Below are 15,749 nucleotides of genomic sequence, written 5' to 3'. Positions count from 1 at the left end.
TTGTTCGCCGATACCCCTTCAGGAGACTCTACTTCCTAAATCACCCCCCACCTCGCGCGGACCCGCTTTCCCTCGCGCCCAGGGGACACGGTCAGGGATAATCCCGACTTCCCGAACTCCTTCCCAGACCTCCACTAGCTGGGGAGGCAGCAGGAGACCCTCACCCCCTTCACGAACACTTATCTCCGGTAGGGGACAAAGCTCGGGGTTCATCACCCTTCTCTGGATCCCTCCACAGTCCGCAGGCTTCCCCAATCTAGGGGACTCAGCGCCGGGACGCTGCTATGGACGACATTTTCACTCAGTGCCGGGAGGGCAACGCGGTGGCCGTTCGCTTGTGGCTGGACAACACGGAGAACGACCTCAACCAGGGGTGAGCTGAGGTGGCTGGTGGGTGAGAACGGCAAAGACATACTCCTCTCCGCGATGTGGGGTGCTCACGTTGGCTGGGGGCGGCTGACTTTCCTACCCAGTAGGACTAGTGCGAAGCACAGCCTGTGGGGGGCAGAGGGTCTCCACAGAGGAAGCTGTGTTTCGGCTGAATCTTGACTGCTCAACAAGAGTTTCACAGGCACAGGCTGCAGAGAGCTTTCCAGCCTCAGTGAACTGCATGGGCGAAAGCTAGGAGGCAAGAGAGAGAGCGGAGTGTCTGGAAATTGTCTACAGGTCCATATGGCAGGAGGATAGACTTCTATGAGCTTCAGTGGGCTGAAGCATTGGGTACAAGTGGTAAACCACAGGAGATAAGACTGGAGAAGTCTGCTGCAAGGGTCAGCCAGATCATGCAAGGGTATTTATGCTATAATAAGGTCATTATTCTAAGAACAAGGGTTTAAAGCCCTGCTGTGATATGATGAGATTGTCCATTTAAGTGTCATCTTGGATACCTTCTGAAGAGCAGGTGGCCATGTGGAGAAGCAATTGCTTAGTCTGTCCCAGAAGTGGTGACTAGAATGGGAGCAGATGAAAAAGAAAGAAGTGATCAGATTCCTGAAATCTTCAGGATAAAGAATTGATGAGACTTGGTGTGGGAAGTGAGGAAGCAAAGATGATGACCAGGGTTCTGGCTCAGACTCTTGGGTAGATGGTGGTTGCTTTTACTGAGTTGGACAAGGCTGAAGGATGATGACTGCTGCTGTGACATGTTAAAGTGACTGTACAGTAGAGTAGAAATGTCATGTAGGTTGTTGGTTATGCAGATTCGGATTTCAGGAGAGCTGACTTGGAGAGACAGATTGGGAGGTGTTAGCATCTCGATGATACCTGAAGACACGGGTGTGACAGAGACAGAAGCCTGCAAGACTAAAAAGGTGCAGCTGGAGGTTGCAGGAAACAGGAAAATATGTTAGTAAAGCTCAGAGAAGTGAATGTTTCAATGAAGGGGGAGTGGTCAACAGTAGTATAGGCTGTTGAGAAGTCAAAGAACTTGAGCACTTTAAAGTAACTATTGAACTTAAAATTAATAATGTATTTGATGATCTTTGTGAAGGCTGCCGTAGAGGAAAATGGATGAAGAAACCAGACAACACCCGGTTCCTTCACTTAAAGTACTATGAACACCTCCTGTGCTAGAGGCCCAGAATCAGACATAATGCCAGCCCTCACGGCAGCAGCCTGGTGGCAGGTTCAATGGGAGGTGAGGAAATAGAGAGTGAATGTAGACAAGTTCTTCAGGGTTGGCTGAGACAGGCAAGAAAAGCAATAGTGATGTTGATGATTCAGGGTGGTGGGTTTTAGGGGTTTTTTGTTTTAAAATTTTATTTCTTCAGTTTTTAGGTTTGAGAGGTAAGGATCACCTATAATCTTTATCTAGGCTTCACAGGTTCTCATTAGGCTTTATGCTCTTCCTCCATAATTCCTGGTCACTTTTTCCCATTTTTCGTACTCTTATAATTTCCATAATTCTTTCATAATTCTTCAAAGGGTGCTCAGATAAAGACAGTGAGTACTCTTACTATTTTTGTTGGTAGGGTTATAAAGGCTTAGGTGAAGTTGTCCAGGGGAATTTGCATTTTATAAAACTCTTTAGTGCCAAAAGATGAAGGGGTGGCATTAGTGAAACTGGAAGGCTTTGGGGGCCCAAGCAGGCTATATGCTGGATATGAGGTGGGGTGAACTCCCTGCAGGGCTCTTCGGGATTATAGTCTGTGGCCCTGAGGTGACAGGCAGTCTGACAGTGAGTGGAACCCTTGTGCTCATATTTTGCCCTCAGGCTCTGGCCTGCTCGTGCCACAGACTGCAGGAGGCTGATAAACCAGGGCACAAATTAAAGATCTGGGAGGCAAAACTCACTGATAAGTAGGGAATGGCTGCTTCAGAGAGGGGGAGGAGGGAGTAATCCACCTCCCAGGAAAGCTTTTGGCTATCTCTAAGTGAGCAGATGAGGGCAGCTGTGGAGGGAAGTCATTAAAGGCCACACACACCCCATTCCCCTGGGGGAGGGGGACATCTGGATGGCCTGCAGTGGCCAGACCCCTGATCTGTTTCAGGCCACGCGTAGAGCCCCCACAAGGGAAGTGACAGCAGCACTAAGGCATCCGGAGGCTGCGGTCTCAGAGCAGGGACCGCCCCCTGCCCCGCCCCTTGGATCTTCATACACACGACTGGAGGGAATTTCCTTTTATGGCCCCAGGCTGTCAGGCAGGCCCAGCTCCCACCAAGTGTTTTCTTCTTTTTTTTTTTTGGTACAGTTTTTACTTTAGAAAATACATGTCCTTGGGGGTGGGGGAGTTAGACAGTTTTCTTTCTAAAGAAGCCATTCTCATTTTCCTCTGTTTTCTGGGACCAGGACTGCTTGAGTAGAGGAATCCTGTTTTACCAAATCCTGGTTTGATATCTGCCTCATTAGTAATGACTTATCAAAAGCATTTCTCTCTTTCATTATAAACCCTTCCAAAACATTATTTTAATTCCAGTCCATTTTTAGGTCTTAGGTTTCAGTACCAGAGCCAATCAGTAAGCTTGCTTCTTCTCCCATGAGTTGTGGCTTTCCTTCTCCAAGACACCTCTCCCTTGTATTAACATGCACTAAACACCTGCTGTCAATCCATTCTGTCAAGAAGCTCAGTCTAGCAGACAAGACAGCTCATTAAAATTTTTACAATCCAGTGCCACAAGTAGTATACCAGAGGGATATGAAATGCAGTGGAAACAAAAAGGACCAACAGATGTTGCAAAAGGAATGCAGAGGAAACCAGATGAAAAATGCTACCATTTAATGAGATAGGGCATGCCAAGGAAGAAAGGCTGGTGGGAGATAGTGATGAAGACAGTGAATCATACGGATTTGTTGAGATTTCAGGTGGTGGTTGGATAGGTTTGAAGCTCAGGGGAAAGTCTTAATTGGATGGCTTTGGGAGTTGCTGGCATGAATGAGAATCAGAGTCCTGGACAGGTACGGTTTTCCAGGGAGATTATTCAGAATAACTATCACCTTTTCCCATATCAAAGCCTTTGCCCCCATCCCACCTCCAGATCAATGACCATTGTCCCTTCCTCAAAGGGATGATCATGGCTTCTCCCCCTTGCACTGGGCCTGCCGAGAGGGCCGTTCTGCTGTGGTTGAGATGCTTATTATGCGGGGGGCACGAATCAATGTGATGAATCGTGGGGATGACACCCCCCTGCACCTGGCAGCCAGTCATGGACACCGTGATATTGTGCAGAAGGTAGGCATGAATGCTCCCTCTCACCTACATTACATACATGTCTGGAAGTCAGTCACAAGCAATATAACACATGTGTACTCTTCTCCCTCCTTGCACGCCTCAACTCCCATCTCTCATTTGTCTTCTGCCTCTTCTACTTGGCCATGGGGACCAGCTGCTGCAGTATAAAGCTGACATCAATGCAGTGAATGAGCATGGAAATGTGCCCTTGCACTATGCCTGTTTTTGGGGCCAAGATCAGGTTGCAGAGGTGAGTACTAAGGCCCTGAGCCCTGGGATGGGTAGGAAGCAAAGTCTGAGCCTGAATGGAAAAGTCTAGAACCTTCAATCCATCCTGTAAGTACTGCTGAATGTGTGACACTCAGAGTTGGTACACCACTTGTATTGATGGTTGGTTGTGACTGCCAGGGAGGTGGCAGAGCCCCTCATCACAACCCCTTTTCATTCCAGGACCTGGTGGCTAATGGGGCCCTTGTCAGCATTTGTAACAAGTATGGAGAGATGCCTGTGGACAAAGCCAAGGCACCCCTGAGAGAGCTCCTCCGAGGTCTGTCCCTCAACTCCAGTTTGTATCCTCTTGTCTTGTCCCTGCCTATCTCCTCGCTCCATACTACAACTGGGGCCAAAGCTGTTTTTCTTCCCCAGAGCGGGCAGAGAAGATGGGCCAAAACCTTAACCGTATTCCATACAAGGACACATTCTGGAAGGGAACCACCCGCACTCGGCCCCGTGAGTCAGTTGTAAGGGGAGGGGTGGTCAAGGGAATAACCCTGGGCTGCTGGAGCTGGGTTATGGTGAAGCTTGGGTACCTGACCTGCCCACACTCTCAGGAAATGGGACTCTGAACAAACACTCCGGCATTGACTTCAAACAGCTCAACTTTCTGGCGAAGCTCAACGAGAATCACTCTGGAGAGGTGACCCTGCCTTTCTTGCCCCTCCTTCCCCAATCTCCTACAAATTACCTGCTCTGCACCTGTTTTAAGTTTTTCTTCCAGTTAGTGGACAAGAAAGCAGTGGCCTTAGTTAAAGCTTCCTAACCCTTACCTGTCTCTCAGCTATGGAAGGGCCGTTGGCAGGGTAATGACATCGTCATGAAGGTGTTAAAGGTTCGAGACTGGAGTACAAGGAAGAGCAGGGACTTCAACGAGGAGTGTCCCCGTCTCAGGTGGGGCAAAGCCTAAACAGGAAGCTGCTGGTTCCAAGGAACCCTGACTAGCACCCAAAGGGAGATCTTTTATGCTGATCTCAGCTAGGGTACTGTCCTTCTTCCAGGATTTTCTCGCATCCAAATGTGCTCCCAGTGCTAGGTGCCTGTCAGTCTCCACCTGCTCCTCATCCCACCCTCATCACACATTGGATGCCATATGGATCCCTGTACAATGTATTACACGAAGGCACCAGTGAGTAGTGGATACCAAATCTCATGGGATGGGGGCAGGGTGTGTGAGCCTCCCCAAACTATTTGACTCTTGCCTCCTTAGATTTCGTTGTGGACCAGAGCCAGGCTGTGAAGTTTGCATTGGACATGGCAAGGGGCATGGCCTTCCTACATACATTAGAGCCCCTCATCCCACGACATGCACTCAATAGCCGTAGTGTAATGGTGAGGTCACACTTCACCCCTGGCCCAGGCCCCCAGAGCCCTTTCCCTGTCTAGAATAGGACTTACCTCCTTCCACATATCTATCTTCTCTTCCTCAGATTGATGAGGACATGACTGCCCGAATCAGCATGGCCGACGTCAAGTTTTCCTTCCAGTGCCCTGGGCGTATGTATGCACCTGCCTGGGTGGCCCCTGAAGGTGAGTGAGGGCATCATGTTGGGAGGTAGAGAAGGGCCAGCTCAGTAGTAATGGAAGGGGGCAGAGACAGGATAGGCAGCTGGAACAGTTAAGTCCTGTTCCTCCAGCTCTGCAGAAGAAGCCTGAAGATACAAACAGACGCTCAGCAGACATGTGGAGTTTTGCAGTGCTTCTGTGGGAACTGGTGACACGGGAGGTACCCTTTGCTGACCTCTCCAACATGGAGATTGGAATGAAGGTGAGAGCACAACTGTATGCACTTGTGTTGGGGGAATGGTGGTGGTGGTGACAATAACTATAGCAGGGCTGGGCTCTTCCCATATTTGTTCAAATATACAGTAATCCTGTCCTGAGGACTAGAGGCCTCTCCCCACAGGATACTCAAGTTCTGAGACCCATTTTGTTTTTTCCTGTATTTGCAGGTGGCACTGGAAGGCCTTCGGCCTACCATCCCACCAGGCATTTCCCCCCATGTGTGTAAGCTCATGAAGATATGCATGAATGAAGACCCTGCTAAGCGGCCCAAGTTTGACATGATTGTGCCTATCCTGGAGAAGATGCAGGACAAGTAGAGCTGGAAAGCCCTTGCCTAAACTCCAGAGGTGTCAGGACACGGTTAGGGGAGTATGTCTCCCCAAAGCAGCAGGCCTCTGGTTGCCTCCCTTGCCTCCAGTCATGGTACTACCCCAGCCATGGGGCCCATCCCCTGCCCCCATCCCTACCACTGCAGCCCCCAAAGGGGCTAGGCTCAGAGCTTTGTCACTTGCCACACGGTATCTCCCAGCATGGGAGGGACCAGCCCTGCCTGTCACAATAAAGTTTATTATGAAAACAGGCTGGTGTGGGGACAAGGGGACAGACAAGTACATTTAGGTTGGGTGGCTCAGGTGAAGTAGTGCGGCTTCTTCACATTGATGCCATACTCGCTGAGGGCAGGGGTCAAGTCCTCCATGGTTAGAGTGTACTTGCGGTCCTGAGGGAAGAGGGAAGAGCACCAGCTGAGCACAGGAATCCCAGATTTCAATCCCAGGTGAGTGACCCTGAGTAGGTCTTTCACCTCCCCTAGGGCTTAGTTTCCCCAAAGGGATTTCAGAACAAATTAAGCCTCCGATGCTGTGGGAGGTAATTAGTGATTCAATGAGCCTCCCCTCACACCTTGCTCTTGCTTCGGGAGCTGCCAGAAGCTGTGCCCTTCATTTTGCAGTGCTGTAGGGCATCGTTGGCAATATCTGAGATGAATTTCTGGGCAGCTAGGGAGATGAGCCGAATTCTAGAGAGAAAAAACTGGTGTGAGAAGATGGGACAATAAACTCCACACAAGCACTCAAGGTTCTTAACCTACCCACCCAGACTGTACTCACATGCGTGGGTCCGAGGCCTCAAAGCCAGCACGGTTCAGGTAATAACCAGTCACTGCGTCTGGGATCTGAAAGATCAATGAGGTGACTGTCAGTATTTGCCCTGGGCGCTGCGGGGCTGAGAGGGTGAGGGAAATGGAGGGCAGGCCTGGCTTTTAGGAAGCTCACAGTTTGGGTGGGCAGAGGGGATAAGTCAAAGAGCTAGTAGGGGAGCAAGTACAAAAGGAAGCTGGAAATCCACGCGGTGTAGCAGAAAGTTGGCCTGACAGCGCGCCAATAGCCTTGTTCAGGCAGGAAGCCCACCGTAGGCGTGTAATCCTCCAGCTGCATCAGGAAATCCACCAGAGGCGTGCTGGACACCACCGGCTTCACGTCTCCGTTGGCCGCGCTCGGCAGTACATAAACCCCGTTAGACATGGCCCCCTCCGGGGGCGCCGCGCCTCCCGCCGACACCGGAGCTGGAGGAGAACCAGCAAACAGACATGGAGGTGGGAGATGCGGGGCCCCGGCTAGGTCGGCCTCAAACCCTCTGCCCTCACCCGCCACTGGACCCAGCCCTAGGCGCTGCCCTCGCCCTCACCCTCACCCGTCCCTCACCCGCCCCACGCCGCTCGGCCGGCTCCCCGGCCCGCGCCGCCACGGGTCCCGTGCCCCCTGCCGCAGCTCCAGCCCCAGGTCCCCCTGCTGTTCCCGCGGGGCTGGCCTTATTCTCCGCAGCGGTGCCAGCGGGCAACGCTGCGGGGGCCGAGACCGCGGGCGCCGGGCCCGGGGCCGAGGCGGCGGAGCCCGGCGCCGCCTCGGGGTCCGCGCCGGAGCCGCTGCAGCTCATCGGGCCGGTGGGAGAGGCGGCGAACAGAGCCGCTTCCGCTTCCGCTCACGTTACGCACACACCAAGGGTGACGTCACACGCCCCGCGCTTTGCCCCTCCCATGCCATGTTTGCTCTCTCGGGTCTCCCGCCTCCTAGTTGTTTACCAGCCAGTGAGACGCTTCCGACAGGCCGCCTCCCACCCGCCCGTACTCCTAGGCCCTTTCGCCGGGATGTCAACCATCAATGTCTAGCACGCTTTTCCGCGGGTCTGGGACCCCTCTGGGAACCTGGCGCTTAAAGACCTTGTTTTGGGACACCCCTCAACCACAGGTTGCCTGCCACTCTGCATCCTTTCTAGTTCCCTTACTCAGCCTTTTAAGGGTTGGAAAGCCCCACTCCCCTCCAGCTGCCAGGAGAAGTGAGGACAGCAGGGGAGCGAATAGTGCTGCTGTAGATAGGAAGGGAGGTATTTCAGCTTGAGTATGCAAAATCACGTATGTTTGCAACATATGCAAAATCACGAGTGAGGGTGGGGTTTTCAACGCAACAAACATTTATTTAATTCCTATTTGCCAATCCTGAGCTAGGGCCTGGGAGTACAAAGTTCGGTAGGACAAGACTCTAGTCCTCTAGGCACCAACAGTCTTCAAAGGGAGGCAAAGAGGTAAACTGGCATTTTCAATACTATGCTGGAGTTACAATACTAGAGGTAGACACAGAGTATGCAGTGCAAAGGAGAAAGGGAACTAACATCTGCTGCCTACTTCTTTGTGTCAGGCACTCTATCAATTTTATTCCATTTAATTATTCCCTGATTATTGTTAGAGGCAGGTACTGATATCCCCACTTAACAGAGGAGGGAAAAGACTCAGGGAGATGGACTTGTCCAAGGCTCTCTCCCAGTCTACATCAGAACCAAGAATCAAACCATGTTTGGTTTGAAAAAATCTCGGATTTTTCTGCTATACCAAATCATTTTCTGCTATATCAAAATCAACTAGCTTCAGAGAGCCAAAGGTTCACCGGAGAAGACTTCTGAGCTGGGTCTTCAAAAAATCCTGGAAACCAACCACGCAAAGGGAGTCAGGGGTCATGTTAAGGGCACAGAATATCTTGAGCAAAAGTGAAAGTGGGGAAGTGGAGGAAGGGGGAGGGAGAACACCGGAGGATAAACAATTTGTTACTCAGGAAAAAAAAGCAAGGAAAGGATCAGGTTTGTGAGTCAGAGCAAAACTTCAGAACTTCATCAGTAATCTTTGAAGGGTCTTAAGTAAATGACCTGATGGGATTTGCATTTTACTCTGGAAAAATGGTTTTATGGACAGGCAGGAAGTAAGGACATCTTTTTCAAGAGCCTCCTAGAATTCAGAGGAGAGAAAATATGGTTCTTTTTTTTTTTTTTTTTTTTGAGAAAATATGGTTCTAAGCTAATTTAGTAGCAGTAGAGATGGAGAGAAGTAAATGAGTTCTAGATATTCTTAGGGAATGTTAGGCAGGACTTGTGGATTGATAAAAATATATTTAAGAGGTGAAATCAGTAGGACTTATTGATTGACAGTGGTGATAGGGAGTGGGAGGTGAAGGAAAAGGGAGTCTAAGATAATACTTAGGCTTCTGGCTTGCTTGGAAGAAGCATAGTCTCATCTACCAAGAAGGAACACAAGAGAATGGTCTGGAATTGGGAAGGAGGGAGATGAAGTATTGAGTGTCATACACCTTGCATTTGAGGTATCAATCATCGTCCGATAGAAAGTCTGATTTAGTGAGATGGTGACAGCTGTGGATACACGTGACTGACTTGTTCCAGGGAACACTGGGTAGATTGAGAAGAGCGAAAGAGTAAAGACGAAGCAATCAAGTATACCAACATTCAATGAGGAAGAAGAGAAAGAGAAGGAAGAAGAGGGAATGAAGGAGGAAGTGGGAATGGTCAGAAAAGAAGTTAAGCCCTGAAGGCTAAAGAAGGAGAGGCAGTGGACAGCTGTGACAGAGAGCCCATAAAGCAAAGACTGGGAAGAGTGCACTGGATGAAGCAGCAGGACGGCCATTGCTGTCATTGTCAGGGGAGGAAAGAGGGAAAAAGTGAGAGCAGAGGTCTCACTGCAGTGAACTGAGGAGAGAACATGAAGTGAAACAGTGTACACAGAGAGCATAGACAACTCTTTGAAAAAGCCTGGTTGAAAAGAGGAAGAAGAAATGGGGGGGAGTGAAATAGGGGGGTTCGGGGGCGCCTGGGTGGCTCAGTTGTTAAGCGTCTGCCTTCAGCTCAGGTCATGATCCCAGGGTCCTGGGATCGAGTCCCACATCGGGCTCCCTCCTCGGCGGGAAGCCTGCTCTCCCTCTCCCACTCCCACTACTTGTGTTCCTGCTCTCGCTATCTCTGTCTCTGTCAAATAAATAAATAAAATATTAAAAAAAAAAAATAGGGGGGTTCGGGGTGTCCCAAACAATACTAGTTATAGCATCTATAGGGAAACATGAGGCAGGAGTAGGGAGACCTGAGCATGATGGAGCAGGGTAGGGTTGGGAGTCAAGTCAAGCTCACAGAATTTCAGGGTTAGGGAGATAAGCTGTCTGCAGCAGTCTATGGTTGAGGGTTCAGCAGGGCTTCCAACAGTGCAGAATAAGGGACCAAGCCACCAGCTATGGGGCAGGGGATAGGTTCACTCTCCGGCAGGAAAGGGTCACGGGTTGATTAGTGTCTTCAGCAGAGCTGGGAAGTTGGGTGTTCCCCAGCCTGTCACAGGATCCCAGCCAGGGCCAGAGCAGAAACCCTGACCCTGCACCTCTTCATTCAGACAGGACTCATGGCAGCCATGGGTTACCTAGGGAGAAGGTGGATATCAGATCTGGGCCTGTCTGTACCAGTACTAACAGACTAAGCCCCCTTACCTTGTATTTACATTTCAGGACCCCGTCAGAACTGCCCTCAAGTTCACCTTTGCACTCCCCATATTCATGAAAATGTCCACACCCTTCCCTTCCATACTCACATCAAAGAGTCCTGCTCCACGCTGCTGGTAGAGCCTTGGGTTGAGAAAGCCAAGAGGGGGGCGGCCACTGAGGATTCTATGTTCATTTATCAGGGACAGGACCCCACCAAATACTGGAGTAGAGGCCTGTAAGAGTGAGGATGTAAGTAGAAGTTAGGGGTTCAGAGTGATTGGATTTGGGGGAGGGATGTTTGAAAGGATCAGAGGTCTCTGAGGAGACAGGGGTTCTGGGTGCAAGGTCTTAGTAGAGGGTGAGAATAGTTCCTGAGTGGGGACTTGGAGCCAGGCTGATTCTTACCGAGGTGCCAGACACCCATGGAATGGGCACACTGTTGCTGACCACCCAGTAGCCATCGGAGAGTGCAGCCACATCTGGATAGGCACGGCCACTGGCATTGAAATAACTGGATGGTGGTAAGTGGGGACTGGAGCTCAGGAACTGGGCTACAGCTTCCTCCTGAAAGATGTTGTTGAGTGAGTATTGTCTGCTGAACTGAGGATCCCTCCCACCCATCCATCCACACAAACACATGCACATACCTGGTATGAAGGCTGTGGGAACACATTGCTGAAGCCACCACCACTGATGTAGTCAACGATCTCATTTGTGACTCGGAATGGATTCTGGAAGGATGTGCCTCCCACCGTGGTGACATAGGGGCTGAAAGCAGAAAACAGCACTCAGATTGTACGGGTTCCAAGGGGACTTCCAAAATGTGTGGAGATGGGTAAGTGTGGGCTCGCTTTGCTAGAGGGGCTGGATTCTGTGGGGAAGCAGGTACATGAGAAAGACTAAGAGATTTTGAGCCCTCAAGGCATGGCCTGAGGTGACAGTGCACACTTTTGTCTACAGAACATTCACCAAATCTTCTACTAAAATGCCTGGGAACTGAGAAGAGGAATACTGGGAACTGCATTCCACTCGGAAGCCATGGGGCCTAGACATGTAGGAAGAAGGGAATGCAGCAACCAGAGCTGGTTAAACTGAGGTCTTAGCTACAGGAGCACCTGGTGGGGTCAAGGCAAAGTTCTAGATCATGCAGCCGTAGATGAAGATTGGTGGTCACAGGTAAGTAGTGGGCTGGAGTGCTTACCTGGAGGCAGGGAAACTGGGACGGAACTGGTGTCTTCCAGAGACAGACCAACACCCAGCCCCACTGTCACCTGGGAGAAAGACCAAGTTTAGCACTCAGATTAATTGGTCAGAGCTTGATATGTGGGTTCAGATGTCAGAGAAGAAATTCAAGAGTTAGTCATTACTGCAAGAGGTCTGAGTTTAGAGGTCAGATCAGTGGTCCCTACTGAGTTCAGATTGTAAGTCAGCGATCACAAGGGTCCCCATGGGGTCAAAACTCCTGAGTTGAGGTAGGGTCTAAGTTTAGAGTAGGAGGTCACCTGAGGCAAAGAGCAGGGTAAGACCCCGAGCGGCCGCCTTCATGAGCTCCGTGTTGACCCGCTGGGTGTAGGCGCTGCTGAGGGAGTCCTCGTCATCCCCATAGCTCACGGTGTGCACGTGCGGCAGGGCTGACTCATTACTCAGCAGCAGGAGCCACTGCAGGAAGGGCTCCTGTGACTCATGTCGGCCTGGATTTGGGGGGAGGGGAGGAGCACAAGGGTGGTCCTTTGGGAGGTTGTCACGGTCTCCCTCTAGCTCATGGGATTCCCTTGAGGGAGCAGTGAGCACCACTCACGACCACCCCTCTCCCCACCCACCAGTCCCCTTGGCAGTACCAGGGCTACTGTAGACCCAGGTGGAGATGTTGGCGCCGGCACTCATCAGGTACTCCACGTCTAGACTGGCCTCGATCCCAGCCCGGCCCCGGCCCTGCTGTCCAACCACACGGGCTACTGATGCCTGGTGTGCAAATTTCCCACCGAAGAGGCGCATGAACTCAGCCAGGTCCGAGTCATGGAAATACTGCTCCAGGAACTACAGAAGGAATTAGATCAGGTATCATGGGTCAGAGGATGCAGCCCCAAGGTCAGGGCAGGGGACACTATTCCAGATAGGGGGTGAGGACCCAGGGGAGGAGTCAGAAAGCAAGCCCCAGCCTGGGGAGGCATCTTGGGTAGGGTGTCAGGACCCTGGAGCTCTCTGCCCGGCTCACCTGGGCACAGGCTTGGCTGTTGTTGGTTGTGCCAGAGCCCACGTCTTGTGCTGTCAAGTTGTATCGCTGACGGATCACGGATGGGGTCACCCCCAGGTGCAGGCCAACAGTCCCTGACACCTGTGGCTCTGGGCGTTGCCTCAGGGATGATGTGGGGGGAAAGCGGTGCAGCCCGCCCACTGTGGGGAGGGGTCAGGCTTGAGGAGGAGATCTTTTAGACTCCAACCCCCACTTTACCACTGATCCCACCCCAAACCCCGCCATGGCACCTAAACTTTTCCAGCCCCTGGTTCTGCCTGCTTCAAACCCCACCGACCCCAATGGGTGTTACCAAAGTCCACATGAGGGGCCAAGGCCTTCGGCAGGTGGTATGGACGTGGGGACCTTATAACATGGATCTCTGCAGGTCCCCCCACATAGCGATGAAACTCAGCCCCAGGGAGCAGCAGTTCTGCCTGTCTGGAGGTCAGAGATCAGAGAACAGAGGTCAGAAAGCAGCACAGACCAGAGCAGAGGAGGCTACTTGAGCATTACTGCTCATCCTTGTCTCCCTGTGTGTTAGCTCTCACCCACAAGCTCCCACCAGCTTCTTGGCTCTCTCCCATTGGGGTGACTCATCTCCCTGATGGGATGATTGGTACCCTCCACGGGGCAATCCTTCCCTCTCACCGGACACTCAGCCAGCAAGTCAGAAAGTCCTGTGTGGTCACTGAGTGGCAGTTCCGGGCTCCAGCTGCCAAGAGCCATTTTTGGACTGTGCGGAAGGTCAGTGGTGATGGCCGGACCAGTTCAGCCACATCCTCTAGGGTCAGGTATTTTCCTGCAGAGATTCAGTAGAGGATCTTGTCTTCATTCATTGCTTTTCCAAGTTGCCCATTTTGGACCTCAGCCAGGACATTGGGACTTCCCAGGGAACCTGGTACAGGGTCTTGAGGGATAGGTGGTAACTTTCTAGCAAAAAGGCAGGCTGTGCAGTTGCAAGCTATATTTGGGGGCCAGGAGAAGAAAAGGCTAGGGAGACTTGGAATGCCATGGCCAGAAATATGGATTTACCCTAAAGGCCACAAGGTTGCAAATGCTGCATCAGAACATGTATTGCCATAATCATAAACAACAAATGAGGTTAAAAATTAAAATTTCCCATATTAAGTTTATTTCCAGTGAAAGTTCTCAAAACTTTCAGAACCAATTATAAAGTGACATCTAATTCAGTTCCAGTCTTCGTACTTGTTGATTTTAAGCTTAACGTGATGGTGAGTCACTATTTTCCTACAGAGTGCCATGTACACAGCTCCGGGGTGAATCTGAGCCTGCCCCTCACACACATACCACTGCCACCCAACCATGAAGGGCTTCATGCACGGGAGGGACACTATCCAGCATGACCACTGGAACAGAACACTGTTTGGGAGCAGAGTAGGGGGCAGGGTGGGGAGTGGGGTGAACCACTCCGGACTGGGCAGCAGTCTGGGTGCAAGAATAAACAAATGGGTGGGCGGTGACAAGCAATGGTAGAAAGCAGAGGACTCCAAAGGCTCTTTCAGAACCAGAACTGGAGATGATAGCTCTAGAGTCTGACTGGAGGAGGAAACGGGCATGGGTTTGCGGGTGGGTAAGGAATTTGAGTTGATGAGCACCTATCTGTACTGGATACTACGTCCCATGTGTCTGGTAAGTAGTAGCAGAATTTGAATCCAGATTTGATCACACAGCCTGTGCTCTTAACTTTCAGGTTTCTAGCCTGATAAACATAGGTGGGAAGCTTTGGGGGAAGGAATTTGAGTGAGTTTTGGACAGTTTATTTCCTGTTCACTTTTTTTTTTATTCAGAAACTCTTCAATGAGGGCCACTGCCATTCAACTGTCCTATATCACCACCTCCCTAGGCACCAAGGGCACGGCCCTGACGTTATGTGCACCATCCCACACTCAGCCCAGCCCTGGAGTCCCTTCACTGCATCCCACTTCCCAGCCCCAGTCCCTATTCCAATAGGCACCATAACGAGCAGAGCCAGGATCCGACACAGCCTGCACCAGCTCGGACAATCTTTCCACGTTCTGCTGTCTCAGGGCAAAGGTGAGACTCAGCTCTTCCTCGTAGTCTACACGGCCCAGGGACACCCAGCCTGGGGGCAACCTGCAGGGTCAGAGGTCAGGAACATGGCCTTCGTTAGTGTGGGGATGGGAAATATTAGTCATGGAAGGTTCAGGATTAGGGGCTGAGACCTGGGGTAGGATCCCAGGGGCAGATACGGCTCACAGGAGGTGAATGATTGGGGACTGAGCCTGGGAACCTGGGGATAAGACTATGGAGTGGGTACCAGGAGCTGGTAAGGGGGTGAGGGAGGCTGGGCCAAGACAGTGGGCATAGGACAGGGCATAGGGAAGGGGGCGGTCTGTGCTAAGTCAACTCACGTCCGCTGCTGGTCCGGCTCCGGGCTATAAGTGCATTGGCCAGCGACGAAGAGGGCAAGGAGCCCGACGAGGCTGCAAAGGCGGCAGGCGGTTTTCAGCAGGGGCCGGGCTGCCACTGTATTCCCACCCTCCAACCTGACCCCCTCCTCCCGGGGCCCCGAATTTCTCACCAGGTTCGGAGTCTCATTCTGCCTTTCTGGAGATCTGCTGTCATGTGACAGATCACATGAGCCTTATAGTCTACCGCGAGCACCACCACCACGCGGCTGCGGGGAAACTCGTGCCCGTGCTGGCTCCTCCTTTAAATGGGTGGTCCTAAATGCTGGAGATGGGTGGGGCTGCCGCCCGATCCTTCCTCTGCGGCCCCGCCAGCACTGGGTTTGTCCGGGCTCCAGACGCCTCTCCCCGACCCCCGCCCGCACTGGGTTCGTCCTGGGCTCCAAACCCCACCCCACCCCTGCCACCGTCCCCCACCCCCGCCCCGGCTGCCGGAGTCCAGCTGGCACTCATCAAGGGGTATAGGGCAGTGCTTAAGGAAGGGGCCCTGGGGCACACAGACCCACAGACCAGGGTTCCTCCTTAGCTGTATGATATC

The 15,749-nt window shown here is 51.9% G+C and overlaps 3 protein-coding genes across 5 annotated transcripts; 1 reads left to right on the top strand and 2 right to left on the bottom strand.

Annotated features, from left to right (window-relative positions):
* Nucleotides 1-238: 238 nt before the first annotated feature.
* On the top strand, nt 239-6,305 carry ILK (integrin linked kinase). Of its 3 annotated transcripts, XM_036095947.2 has the most exons (13): nt 241-373; nt 1,490-1,636; nt 3,503-3,668; nt 3,823-3,918; nt 4,119-4,215; nt 4,314-4,397; nt 4,499-4,584; nt 4,726-4,835; nt 4,943-5,070; nt 5,152-5,273; nt 5,372-5,471; nt 5,579-5,709; nt 5,894-6,305. In XM_036095947.2, the coding sequence occupies exons 3-13, from the start codon at nt 3,567-3,569 to the stop codon at nt 6,041-6,043; spliced, it is 1,206 nt and encodes a 401-aa protein (XP_035951840.1). In that variant the 5' UTR covers nt 241-373; nt 1,490-1,636; nt 3,503-3,566; the 3' UTR covers nt 6,044-6,305. The 3 variants fall into 3 exon arrangements, with proteins under 3 accessions (XP_035951839.1, XP_077914579.1, XP_035951840.1); XM_036095946.2 differs by lacking the exon at nt 1,490-1,636 and having other exon boundaries at nt 239-373; XM_078058453.1 differs by lacking the exons at nt 1,490-1,636; nt 4,119-4,215; nt 4,499-4,584 and having other exon boundaries at nt 239-373.
* Nucleotides 6,274-7,692, bottom strand: TAF10 (TATA-box binding protein associated factor 10). Its single transcript, XM_036095953.2, has 5 exons — nt 7,427-7,692; nt 7,133-7,287; nt 6,833-6,897; nt 6,627-6,741; nt 6,274-6,444 (listed from the first exon to the last, which is right to left on the bottom strand). Exons 1-5 carry the CDS (start codon nt 7,656-7,658, stop codon nt 6,355-6,357), a joined length of 657 nt encoding a protein of 218 aa, XP_035951846.1. The 5' UTR covers nt 7,659-7,692; the 3' UTR covers nt 6,274-6,354.
* A 477-nt stretch (nt 7,693-8,169) lies between these two features.
* TPP1 (tripeptidyl peptidase 1) lies at nt 8,170-15,478 on the bottom strand. The gene is made up of 13 exons (XM_036095943.2): nt 15,325-15,478; nt 15,155-15,226; nt 14,737-14,876; nt 13,410-13,560; nt 13,072-13,199; nt 12,741-12,919; nt 12,364-12,562; nt 12,028-12,216; nt 11,727-11,796; nt 11,173-11,293; nt 10,931-11,089; nt 10,633-10,758; nt 8,170-10,464 (listed from the first exon to the last, which is right to left on the bottom strand). The coding sequence occupies exons 1-13, from the start codon at nt 15,366-15,368 to the stop codon at nt 10,324-10,326; spliced, it is 1,719 nt and encodes a 572-aa protein (XP_035951836.2). The 5' UTR covers nt 15,369-15,478; the 3' UTR covers nt 8,170-10,323.
* Nucleotides 15,479-15,749: the final 271 nt, after the last annotated feature.

The sequence above is a fragment of the Halichoerus grypus genome, chromosome 11 (assembly GCF_964656455.1).
Source record: "Halichoerus grypus chromosome 11, mHalGry1.hap1.1, whole genome shotgun sequence".
Lineage (NCBI taxonomy): Eukaryota > Metazoa > Chordata > Mammalia > Carnivora > Phocidae > Halichoerus > Halichoerus grypus.
This window is presented reverse-complemented; position numbering and strand designations above follow the sequence as displayed.